At 45.6% G+C, this 12,047-nt stretch overlaps 2 protein-coding genes across 2 annotated transcripts in view; one reads left to right on the top strand and one right to left on the bottom strand.

Moving 5' to 3' along the window:
• The window catches only part of DNAH14 (dynein axonemal heavy chain 14), a 238,523-nt gene extending 237,186 nt beyond the window's left edge, over positions 1-1,337 (bottom strand). Inside the window, exons 1-2 of the mRNA XM_070957448.1 lie at positions 1,161-1,337; positions 485-585 (exon numbers count right to left, since the gene is read on the bottom strand). Coding sequence (XP_070813549.1) covers positions 485-585; positions 1,161-1,337 — 278 coding nt within the window. The remainder of the gene's footprint in view (positions 1-484; positions 586-1,160) is intronic.
• An 875-nt stretch (positions 1,338-2,212) lies between these two features.
• LOC139327578 (uncharacterized) lies at positions 2,213-3,201 on the top strand (the record flags this gene model as incomplete). The annotated part of the gene is made up of 4 exons (XM_070957440.1): positions 2,213-2,573; positions 2,643-2,777; positions 2,862-3,051; positions 3,159-3,201. Coding segments are annotated over 4 exons (729 nt in total), but the record flags the coding sequence as incomplete, so codon positions are not given.
• Between the last annotated feature and the right edge of the window lie 8,846 nt (positions 3,202-12,047).

Here is a 12,047-nt window from a genome sequence, read left to right as displayed (position 1 = left end):
ACTGATAGTATGCTGAAATTCAACAATATTTCTATGTGGGTTACCCAGATTCCTAAAGTCTGTCATTTACGAAAGAATTCAACATACTGAAGCAGTTTTTCCCAATCCAGTGCCAAATGTGTTAAACCAGTTCCCACAATGGCCATCCTGAGCCTGAGCCTGTTTATTGGAATCTATTCACCCTAACTGAGGGACACCAAACCAGACATTAATTAGTTATTTTCATATATTTAAAGTGATATCTAATGCAATGGGTAAAAATCTTGTATCATTTGACTTTTACTCAGCCGATAAGATTTTTGAAGTCATCAACTTCTCAAATCATCTTACGTCCCCTAAAATCCAAAATATATTTAGTAAATGAGACAGAAAGAAAGTATCCAGTCTTTGTTATTCCATCCTAGATGCATCAGTGGAAAACACCGGATTTCAGCCTATGCATTTATCCTTTACTAACTGTAGATATAACATAAAATTCACTTACATATATTTGAAACCAATTTTTTCTTCCATTTTTATTTTGTGCTTTCTTGTAGTGTCTGTCCTCCTGTAAACAGCTGTGCGAAGATCGGAAGCAGGGAATTCCTAGAAGAGAAAACCAAGTAAGAATTTATTATTTTAGAACTAGAATACTTTGGAAGTGATTAGGTCAGTTCCAGTATGTTTGGCTGACTTGCATCCATATTAGATTATAGCAGCGATAGGCAACATTTGAGGTCTGGAGGCTGCAGTTGTGCCTCCCAGCAGTGGTGGGCTGCAATTAATTTACCCTAGTGAATTAACCTAGTCACTAACCCTAGTAACTGGGCGTCGACATAGCTTGGGAGGTCATGTGACTGAGTGGACGTGGCCAACTCGATGTCACTAATGGCAAGGTGGGGCTGTACAGGCGGGCAGATGCTGCAGAGACAGAGCGATTTCCTACGTACCATTCTGAGCCCCTTTCCCCCACCCTTGGGCTGACAAAATAAAAGCAATTTAAAGATTGCGACTGCCTGCCGAGCCTGCCTGGTACATACTGGCAAAAGGAGGCTAGGGGGAAAATGAGAGAAGGACCGATGGAAACATTTTCCATCTCCATTCAGCTGTTTGCACAATGCTAGATCAGGATGGGGAGGTGGGAGGGAAGCAAAAATCTCACTCAGTCCGTGCGTATTCACCAGTACAACGGAGAATCTCTCTTCCAGCTCGCCGGTTTGGGCACTGGGAGTTGGAAGAGTAGATTGTGCACCCTGAACCCCATCTGCTGCTACTCCAAGTCCTGGTTGCAGCCAACCATCAGCCAATTTTCTTCCAGCGCTTGTGCAAGGAACCCTGGAGGAGCTTAGCGGCAGCATATTGCATGTTCTTCACTCAAAGCAGCCCTGGAAAACACATGGCTGGGGCAGAGGGTCCTCCTGAACAAGCTCCAAACCATTGCTGCTCTCCAAGCCTGGGTTCCCCGCACGAGTTTTGGAAGAAAGGAAGTCTGATTGTGAGGGCGGGCTTTTCCAAGGCCGGTCATAGAGGGAAACAGTGAGGAAAAAGCCTGAGCCCACCAGGTGCTCCTGGCCAGTCTCCCAGAGACCAGGCACAATGCCGCAATCACACATGGCTTCCAGGTCAACAAAGGGGCTGAGGGTGGGACTTCCTCCCTGTTATGTAAATAGGTTTGTTTGGCGGGAAGTTTGAAATAACTGACCCTCAGCTGATTGGCTGACCACTACTGCTGTAAGGTATATAAAGGGAGCTGGCTCCCAGGTTTGGTTGCTGGAGTCTCACCATACAATAAAGAGCTGTTGTCACGAACTACTCTGGCTTGCTGCGTCCTCATTCACCCCACTTAACATTGGCGACGAAGGTGGGATTTTGAGGCCAGAAGCAGAGGAGAGCTGAAGCCACACTCGAGAAAAGAGCGGAAGCCACGTTCAGAGAAGGGACCGGAGACCGCAACCGAATCCAGCCAGGCGAGCGAGCGGAGCACAAGAGAATCCCCGAAACGATGTCTGCCTACACCCCGCCAGCGCCTTTCGACCCCAAGGAAGAGAAGTGGGGGTCCTACATGTCTCGGTTTGAGTGCTTCATGGTGGCAAACGACATGCAAGGGCTACCGGACGTGCGGAAGAAAGCCCTGTTCCTGAGCCACTGCGGGCCAAGAGTCTTCGACACAGCCGAAGCATTGTCGGAGCCGAATTTGGTCCACAACATTTCCTGGTCGACGCTACAGACCCTGCTGAAAGACCACTATGCACCAACGCCATCGAAGTACGTCCAACGCTATGATTTCCGGCAACGGCTACAGCAGGAGGGCGAATCGATCAACGAGTACATCGCTGCCCTACGTAAGGCCGCAACCCAATGTGAGTACCGAGACCTGGATGAGATGCTCCTAGAGCAACTAATTTGCGGAGTGAGGGATAGCCGACTCCAGAGAAGGCTGCTTGCGAGGTCAAACCTGACCCTACTCATCGCGTTAGACGAGGCCAGGGCGCAAGAGTCGTCAACAAAGGCTGCAGAGAGACTAAAGAGCTCCCACTTAACCAGAACAACGCAAAAGACGGCACCGGTGCACCGAGAGGCCACGAGCACCGCGAGCGAAGGGGAGTCGGAAGAAGAGGTCTACCGCACCGAGCAGTCCCGCACAGGCCGCAGGGAGCTCAGAGACGGATGCGCCAGCTGCGGAGGGTCCCACTCACGACAAAACTGTAAGTTTAGGGACGCCATTTGCCGTGCCTGTGAGAAAAGGGGCCACATCGCTCAGGTCTGTAGATCCAAGGCACACCAGAGCTACAAACCACGTGGCCAACCCTTCCAATCAGAGCCGGCACCCCACCGAAGGCCCAACAGAGATGGCGGAAGCCGGAAGGGCACGAAATTTGAAGACGCTGGGGCCTACACCATACGCATCGCACAGACCTGCACCTTGCCCGGAGAAAAGGCCTACACCACGGTCGAGATTGAGGGACAGGAGTGCCAGATGGAGATTGACACGGGATCACCGACATCCATCATGTCGTGGGAAAACCTAAGGAAAGTCATCCCCAGCGCACGCAAGCGACAGCTCCAGCCACAGCAACGCAGACTGAAGGACTACCAGGGGAACCGCATACCCGTCGAAGGAAAAGGCGAGTTCCAAGTAAAGTACGGGGAGTTTACCAAGAAACTGCCCCTCACCGTAGTCAGCGACAACCTCCCAAGCCTCCTGGGCATGGACTGGTTTAGGGCCCTAGGCATGGGATTCACCGGAGTAAGGAATGTTCGAGGCACCCTGAAGGAAGACCTGATGCAGGAGTTCCAGGACGTGTTCGACGAAAGGCTTGGCAAGTATGTGGGGACCCCGATTTCGTTTAATCTAGACCCCAATGTTGCACCCATCCATTTAAAGCCTAGGCGGGTACCATTTGCCCTGAAGCCCAAAATAGACATTGAACTGGACAAATTAATCAAACAAGGGGTGCTCGTTCCAGTCGACCACGCCAAATGGGAGACCCCAATTGTTACACCGGTCAAGCCGGACGGATCAGTGCGCATATGCGCTGATTATAAATGCACAATTAATAAGGCCCTGCAGCAGAGCACCTATCCAGTGCCCATCGTTCACCATTTGTTGCATTCCCTGGGCCCCGGCAAGATCTTCGCAAAACTCGATCTTGCGCAGGCGTACCAGCAACTGCCGGTAGATGGCGCTACTGCAGAGGCACAGACTATCGTAACCCACAGAGGGGCCTTTAAGTGCACCCGTTTGCAATTCAGAGTAAGCGTAGCCCCAGGACTTTTCCAAAGCACCATGGAGCGGCTACTACAAGGGATCCCCGGGGTGGTGCCCTATTTTGATGACGTGCTCATTACCGCCGACAATGAGCAACAATTAAGAGAAAGACTGAGGGGAGTCCTAAGGAAATTCAGGGACACAGGACTCAGAGTAAAACGAAATAAATGTATGATCGCAGTCCCTTCAGTCGAATTCCTAGGGTACAGGGTAGATGGCACCGGCATACACCCCACAGAAAGCAAGATCAGGGCAATCAGAGAAGCACCCACCCCCAAAGACAAGGCAGAGTTACAGGCCTTCCTGGGACTATTAAACTTTTACGCCATCTTCCTTAAAGACAAGGCAACAGTGGCAGAACCCCTACATAGACTGTTAACCAAGAAAGCCACTTGGAAATGGGGGAAGGCTGAAGACAGGGCATTCGCCGGCATCAAAAAACTGTTATCAGCTGAAAGCTTTTTAATACAATACAATGCAACGCTTCCCCTTGTTTTAGCATGTGACACGTCCCCGTTCGGGGTGGGAGCCGTCCTGAGCCACAGACTCCCGAATGACCTAGAAGCGCCCATTGCATACTACTCCCGAACTCTATCAAGCGCCGAGCGAAATTATAGCCAGCTCGACAAGGAGGCCCTCGCCGCCGTTTCGGGAGTAAAGAAATTCCACGAGTACTTGTTCGGGAGGGATTTTGAACTAATCACCGACCATCGACCGCTCCTGGGTCTCCTCGCGGGAGACCGACCAACCCCGGCAGCACTATCACCCAGGATGACACGCTGGGCCATCTTCCTCGCAGCATACTCCTATCGCCTGGTACATCGACCAGGGACGGACATGGGCAACGCGGACGCTCTCAGCCGATGTCCACTACCTGACCGCCTAGAAGACCCCACACCCGGCATCCCCATCCTGCTGATAGACGCTTTGGACTCTGGGCCCATAACATCAGCCGAGGTTGCGGGAGCCTCAACCAAAGACCACGTGATCCGGACAGTCACAAGTTGGGTCATGAGGGGGTGGCCGGAAAAGATTGGGAGCGGGGAATTTAAACCGTTCGCGGGAAAACGGGACGAACTGACAATGCAAGGGGGGTGCTTGCTATGGGGCGATCGGGTTGTTATTCCTTTACGTTTACGGGAGAAGGTCTTAGCATTGTTGCATGAGGGGCACCCTGGGATTGTAAGAATGAAGGGACTAGCCAGGAGCTACGTCTGGTGGCCCAGCATGGATACAGACATTACCGAGTGGGTGGGGAGATGCCAGCCCTGCCAAGAGTCCAGATCAGATCCACCAACGGCACCCGTGAGGGAGTGGGAGAGGCCCCAGGGACCCTGGTCCAGGATACACGTTGACTTTGCAGGCCCATTTCACGGACAGACCTTCATGGTCGTTGTAGACGCATTCTCCAAGTGGTTGGAGATCAAGCTAATGAAGGCCACTACCACCGACGCAACCATCAGGGAGCTAAGACAGTTATTCGCCACCCATGGGTTACCGGACATCCTAGTGTCAGATAACGGGCCACAATTCACCGCGACACAATTCGAGGGCTATTTAGCAGGACTAGGGATCAGACATGTCCTTTCAGCCCCATTTCATCCGGCTAGTAACGGACAGGCGGAGAGATTTGTAAGGTCAGCAAAGGAGGCCCTTTCACGTTTAAGCCCTGGAGACTGGCAGGAAAGGATAGATAAGTTTCTAATAGCGCAGCACTCCACACCCTGTACAGCCACAGGCAGAAGCCCAGCAGAACTATTAATGGGACGGAAACTCCGAGGAATGCTAGATAGGCTCAACCCCAATTACTCTCCAGAGGTTTTCAAGGGGGGGGAGAGGAAGCTTAGAGAATTCACCATAGGAACACCGGTTCACGCTAGAAACTATGGACAGGGCCCACTCTGGGAAGCCGGGACAATCACAGAAATCACGGGGCCCAAATCGTACAGGGTAGACATGGGGGACGGGAGAGTCTGGCGCAGACACATTGACCAACTAAGAAAACGGGTAACCACAGACACCGACGACAAGTTAGACGACCCCATCTCTGACCATGACTACCAAGCAGAAGCACAAAACACAAGCCCGAGTAGAGCGGAGGACTTAGCTGAGGATTCTGGTATCCAGTGCTGCCCCATCGAGGTAATCCAAACAGCCGGAGAAGTCGCCGCCCATGAGGAGGTCCCGGAGGCCTCATTGGCGGAGCAGGGAGAAACAGAAAGTCCCTCCGACCTGCTCGACGCCGCCCCTCCGACTGAACTGCGCAGGTCAACTAGGACTCGTACACGCCCTAGTCACCTGAGAGACTTTGTATGTAAATAACACCCCAAGTGACTTCTGGGAGGGGAGGAGTGTTATGTAAATAGGTTTGTTTGGCGGGAAGTTTGAAATAACTGACCCTCAGCTGATTGGCTGACCACTACTGCTGTAAGGTATATAAAGGGAGCTGGCTCCCAGGTTTGGTTGCTGGAGTCTCACCATACAATAAAGAGCTGTTGTCACGAACTACTCTGGCTTGCTGCGTCCTCATTCACCCCACTTAACACTCCCCACTCTTTTTTTGGGAGATTTTCTAACAAAGGGCTGGGAACTTCAAGCGAGGTGCGAGCTGCAGCCTTGCCCACTTCGGCCAGCAACTCTGGGCCTGGCAGCAGTTTGGCTTTCCCAGCTGGTTGTGACCATGACCTTACCTTCCTCCCACAGCTGGTGGCAGAGGGGAAGGTGAGTCAAGGCTGAGCCGTCGCCACTTGGCTTCATCCTAGCCTGCATTTTTCCCTCCACCTGGATTCTCCACAGCTGCTGGGCCTCGCCTGCCTGCAGGCAGGGGGTGACTAGGGAGATGAGGCTATGCAGCCCACATCGCCCCTCTGCCATCCACCTCTGTACTTCCCTCGCCTACCAGCCTGTGGACTTTGGACAAGCGTGGGCTGCCACTGTGAGAATGGTACGAGCTCCATGGGCTGCTGGAAGGTAAGGCAGACAGAGGGAAAGTAGATCCGCTCCGGGCATGCTGCACTCAGCCGAAGGGCCGTTTCAGTTATGGTGGGGTCTGCTGCTGCTCTTTGCCAGCACGAGAAGCCTACAGCCGCCGGTCTTTTTCAGGGTGAGAAGCCTCCAGCCATCGCTCTTTTTCAGCGCAAAGGGCCTGCAGCAGCCACCTCTTTGCTGGCCAGAACCAAGGTGACAGTGGCAGCTGGAGGCTTTTCGTGCTGGCAAGGACTGGCATCTGGAGGATTCTTGCACCAGAAAAGAGATGGCTGCTGCAAGTGTCTCAGTGGGGGGGAAGGGGGTAGACGGCGAGGCTCAGCCACCTTTCGACCCCTGCTCTGGGCTGCCGCCTGCTCGACATCTGCTCCGTCTTGAGTTCCACATCCAGCCTGTGACAAGAGGGGCAAGATGTGGGCTAGTGGGGAGCCAAGCAGTGATGGCTCAGCCCTGGCTTGCCTTCCCCTCTGCCACCAGCCATGGGAGGAAGGTAAGGTCACGGGATGAAGAAAGAGGTAGTTGTGGGGAAAGAAGTGGGGAGACTGAGTAAAGGCCAGGGCCTCTGAAGGAGGGGAAATGGAGTGACCTGAGGCAAAGGAGGAGAGGATGGCATGCAGGAGGAGGCCCCAGGAAAAGCCAGAGCCAGGGACTAGTGCATCCCCCAACCCAAGACGAAGGGAGAGCAGGCAGCATGTGGGTAGAATGATGGTGAGAGCCAGGCTGGAAAGGTGGCCGGGCCTCAACATGTCGACCCCGAGGCGGCCCGTTGGTGGAGTGCCTTACCTTCACAGGCAGTCCCGGTGAGCTGAACAGGCAAAGCGTGGATATAGCTCAGCCACATAGCCACCATGGTAGGCTGCAGTGAAGGCAGGCAAGTAGGCAAGGCACGCAGATCAGCTGGGCCGCCTGATCTGGGCGAGCAAGTGAAGGAGCCAGAGAGTAGCTGGGCATGGGTGTGACTTAGCCACCAGCCAAGGCAGGCTCAGTGAGATAGGGCAGGGTGAGACAGTCGGGGCCAGCCAGTGGTGGCATTTGCTGGTTCGGCAAACTGTGCATGATCTTAACTACCGGTTCACCCGAACCGGTGCAAACCAGCAGCAGTCCACCTCTTCCTTCCAGTCTTCTTCAAATCACAAGAGGCTGTCCTGATTTTCAGTGCATTTGAAGGAGCTACTTCCATTTGTAAGTATACAAATGGAAAAAGAACAACTCCCTTGGAAGCAAATTATTATTATTATTATTATTATTATTATTATTATTATTATTATTATTATTATTATTATTATTATTATTATATGTATTTATATGCCGCCATTCTCCCGAAGGACTCAGGGCGGCGAACACAAGTTAAAAAAACAAGTACAATAAAATCCCATTTTAAACCAAATAACTAATTAATAGTAAATAATAAAACCCGGAATCAGAGTCAGCCTATTTGTTTGAACAGCCAAGTCTTCAGATCCCGATGGAAGGAATGGAGATCAGGAGCCGTCCGGAGCTCGGTAGGTAATTCATTCCAGAGGGTGGGAGCACCCACAGAGAACGCCCTACCCCTGGGCACAGCAAGACGAAAAAATTGCTTTCATTCCCCTTACAACCTCCAAAATCAGGGAGTAAAATCTTAATTCTTTAGTCTTCCATTCAACAGACTTCAAATATAAGAGAAAAAAAATACTTCACATGTCACAAACAACAGCAATCCAAACTGCTTGTCTTCGAAGCGGTCTGGGCAGACTTGATGGCACATAATCAGTCAGTACCATTTGCATCAATTTTGCATCATTAATGAGGCAAAATTAATGCAAATGCATAAAATGTCAATTATGTGGTTACACAGATAATACATTTGCACAAATGACTAATTCTAAATTTAATGCATACTTTCCCCCGTCAATGGTGTATTAAACTGAAATATTATTATAATAAAAAAAGCATATATATGGAGCCCAAGCTGCAGATTCCTATGTCCAGATTTTGAGCAAGCATGCTGAAACAAATTATGTAAAAATAAGAAGCATAGAAAATATTTAATTATTACAATTTAAAATATTTTGTAACAGCAAACACCAAATATTTATTTTTTTAAATCCAACAGTGATTTTCAGTATATTATAGTCTTTATGTTTTATTAAGCAATCACAGAACACTTTGTTTTTACTATAAACCAGAAACAACAGATCATTTTTTTCCTCAGCATGCCTAACTGAAACAAAACTCTGCATTTGGAGCCAAACAGATTTTTCTGATTACTTTTAGAAACCATATTATATTCAGTACATTATGTATTGTACAATCTAATAACCGAAACCAAATCCATTTTCTCTACAAAGATTAGTAAAAAAGTTAATTCAAGATAAAGGAAAACTATAGTAAGACATTAGGATGAATTTTACTAAGCAATTAAAATTCATTGACTACTATGACTACTAGTGTCTCACTACTCCCAATGCCATCTTATATATACTTACTAGCAGAACATATTACATTTATCAAAGTTATGTAGCTTTCAATAAGACCATTAATTACATGTACTAAAGTTTAAAAACAAGCTGCTCAGTATAAATTCTCAAATCTTAAAGTTCTCACTAGTAGGTTTTCATTTTCTTCAGAACTAGAAATTTGTTCAGGCTTGACAAATTTTCCTTTCTCCATATGTGGTATTTTGGTGTCTTTTGGTCCATGTTCGAGACGGGAAATCAGAGGTTTTTGCTGAAGTCTTATTTTCTCATCCATCATGGACTGGTAAACTTTATTCTAATGTTGAGAGAATTAACAAAAATTAAAGAAGAATTTTCTATTAAAAACAGACATCAGATGATTTTTTTAAATAAGACACTAAAAAAATATAGATTTCTATTTATATTGTGAAATCAGATATTTTTTTCTTCTTTTCTTCTGATCCTGAATTTCCTGCATAGTAGAACCAACAAAATTCTACTTCCCTTATTTTATTGAAATAAGAAAATAAAGAAGAGGAAAATATATTTTGTATTTTAACAAGAAGCTTTTTAACCTCTATTTACTCCATATTGAACTTCTAAAGCTGTTTTGGAATTATAGTAACCAGGGTGGATAAAAATCAATGATTTTTTTTTAAAAAAAATCAGATTTTTTTTTATTTAAATCAGATTTTTTTGATTTAAATCGGATTTTTTTGATTTTTATTGAATTTATTTTAATAAAAAACTTTTGGGGTAAAAATCTATCATAAGATAGTTTTATATTTAAGATACATAAATAATTTAGTTTATTCAGCATGAAATGGAGCTTAGTTATGCAGCATGAGGCTGTATATTCTGCAACACTGGGACTATCGGTGAGTCAACAGTGGGTCAAAGGAGTAGCAGAGATGACAGTTGCTCTTTAAAAATTATGATTTAAATTGAGTTGATTTAAATCAAGCCTTTTTACTAGTGATTTAAATCATGATTTAAATTGTGATTTAAATCAACTCGATTTAAATCAAATCCACCCTGATAGTAACAATATTAAAAATATGTGTCAAAGTGACTTATCCAATAACTGATGTCTACCCATTCTAGTTGCTGAAAAGAGACAGTACAGTACAGAAATAATCTCAGCAATAGATAAAACTCAAGAATATAAATTGTGCAGATAAAATAAAGGCCTATACAGACCTGCATTCTATTCACAAAGCAAGCACCCCAATTTTTATAAGCCCAGAAACAGGCTAGAAATTTAATTTTGTCTTATTCTGTCTCTAGTATTGGACTAACATGATTAATTCCCAATAATATCATTATTCTTCCTAATTTAATTAATTATCCAATTAAATCAAGAAATAGTCAGTATTAAATTTTAAGTAGATGCCGAATCTCCCAGACTTTGGTTCCATTATGTGTTCTAGTATTAAAAAGTTATAGAATGTCAACTGGATCCATCAGCTAATCAAATGCTTGTCTATAATTCTGAAGACAATTCACAGAAATTGCCAAAATTAACTGTAATCAGTGTCACTTGAAAACATACATGCTCTATCTTCCATCTCTCCTTCACATAGTAGATATGAATTGCATGACAATTCCATAATGTCCCTTTAAGAATACTTAGACATTATCTAGAGAAGTGTTTCCCAACCTGGTCATTTTTAGATACTGGATTTCAATGCTTATAAGTCTTACCAATGTCCATGCTGTATGAGAATTCTTTAGGTTGAAGTTCATCTCAAAATTGTCCAGGTTCAGAAACAATATTCTACAGTCTAGACTCTAGATGTATCTAAACTGTTAAATCTGTAATTGTGGTGACTCAGGGTATGCAGACAGATTTGAATATGTGATTTGTTAGCTTCATATGGATACAATGTCCAGCTTCATTCAGTAGCCAAGACCCTACCCCAAAGCAAGGGATTACGGGGTCATAAAAAGAAAAAAAAATGTGGATACAATGTCCACAGTTTTGTACCATGGTCAAGCCTGATTTGTTTAGTTCCATAAAATTAAATGAATTAATCAAATAAAAAATCCTAGCTCTGAAAGGATTACGGGGATTACGGGGTCATAAAAAGAAAAAAAAATGTGGATACAATGTCCACAGTTTTGTACCATGGTCAAGTCTGATTTGTTTAGTTCCATAAAATTAAATGAATTAATCAAATAAAAAATCCTAGCTCTGAAAGCTAGTTTCATGGTAGTTAAAGTTCTGGCTTAGAAATCAGGAGACTGAATTCTAGTACCGCTTTAAACATGAAAGCCAAATGGGTGACTTTTGGCCAGTCACTCTTTTTCAGCCCAACTTACCTCACAGGGTTGTTGTGGAGAAAATAAGAGGAGGAAGGAATATTATATATGTGTCTTGCAATAAAGACAGGGTAAAAATTTAAATAGAAGATAGATAGATAGATAGATAGATAGATAGATAGATAGATAGATAGATAGATAGATAGATGACAGACAGCATTATAGACGTGATCATAACATGTAATAATGGGCTCATGTGCTTCTTACCTAAATGGTCACATGAAATTTAGAGGAACTATGTTTGAATAAAAGGAGTCAATTTTACCTATATTCCCTTTATCCTGAGCTAAAAGTTCCAAATGAAATCTTTTTCAACACCATTTCATCATTTTGTTGGACTTTTTTTAACCAGTACAGCAGAAAAATACTAATCTGGAGGAATGAACCTATGAATTTGTCCATATATTTCCATACATGTATTTTATAACACATATACTTTTAAAGTCACATTAAAATCTAGCTCTCTCTTCAAGTCATATTAAAATTAGCAGTTTTGCTTCTTTTCTCCCCCCTCCCCTCTTTTCCTTTTCCTTTATTTCATTTCCTCGTTTTTC

This window comes from Pituophis catenifer, unplaced genomic scaffold (assembly GCF_029215685.1).
Source record: "Pituophis catenifer annectens isolate HBS135680 unplaced genomic scaffold, rPitCat1.0.hap2 SCAF_1, whole genome shotgun sequence".
NCBI lineage: Eukaryota > Metazoa > Chordata > Lepidosauria > Squamata > Colubridae > Pituophis > Pituophis catenifer.
Note: the sequence above shows the minus strand (reverse complement) of the source record. Positions and strands in the feature narration are given on the sequence as shown.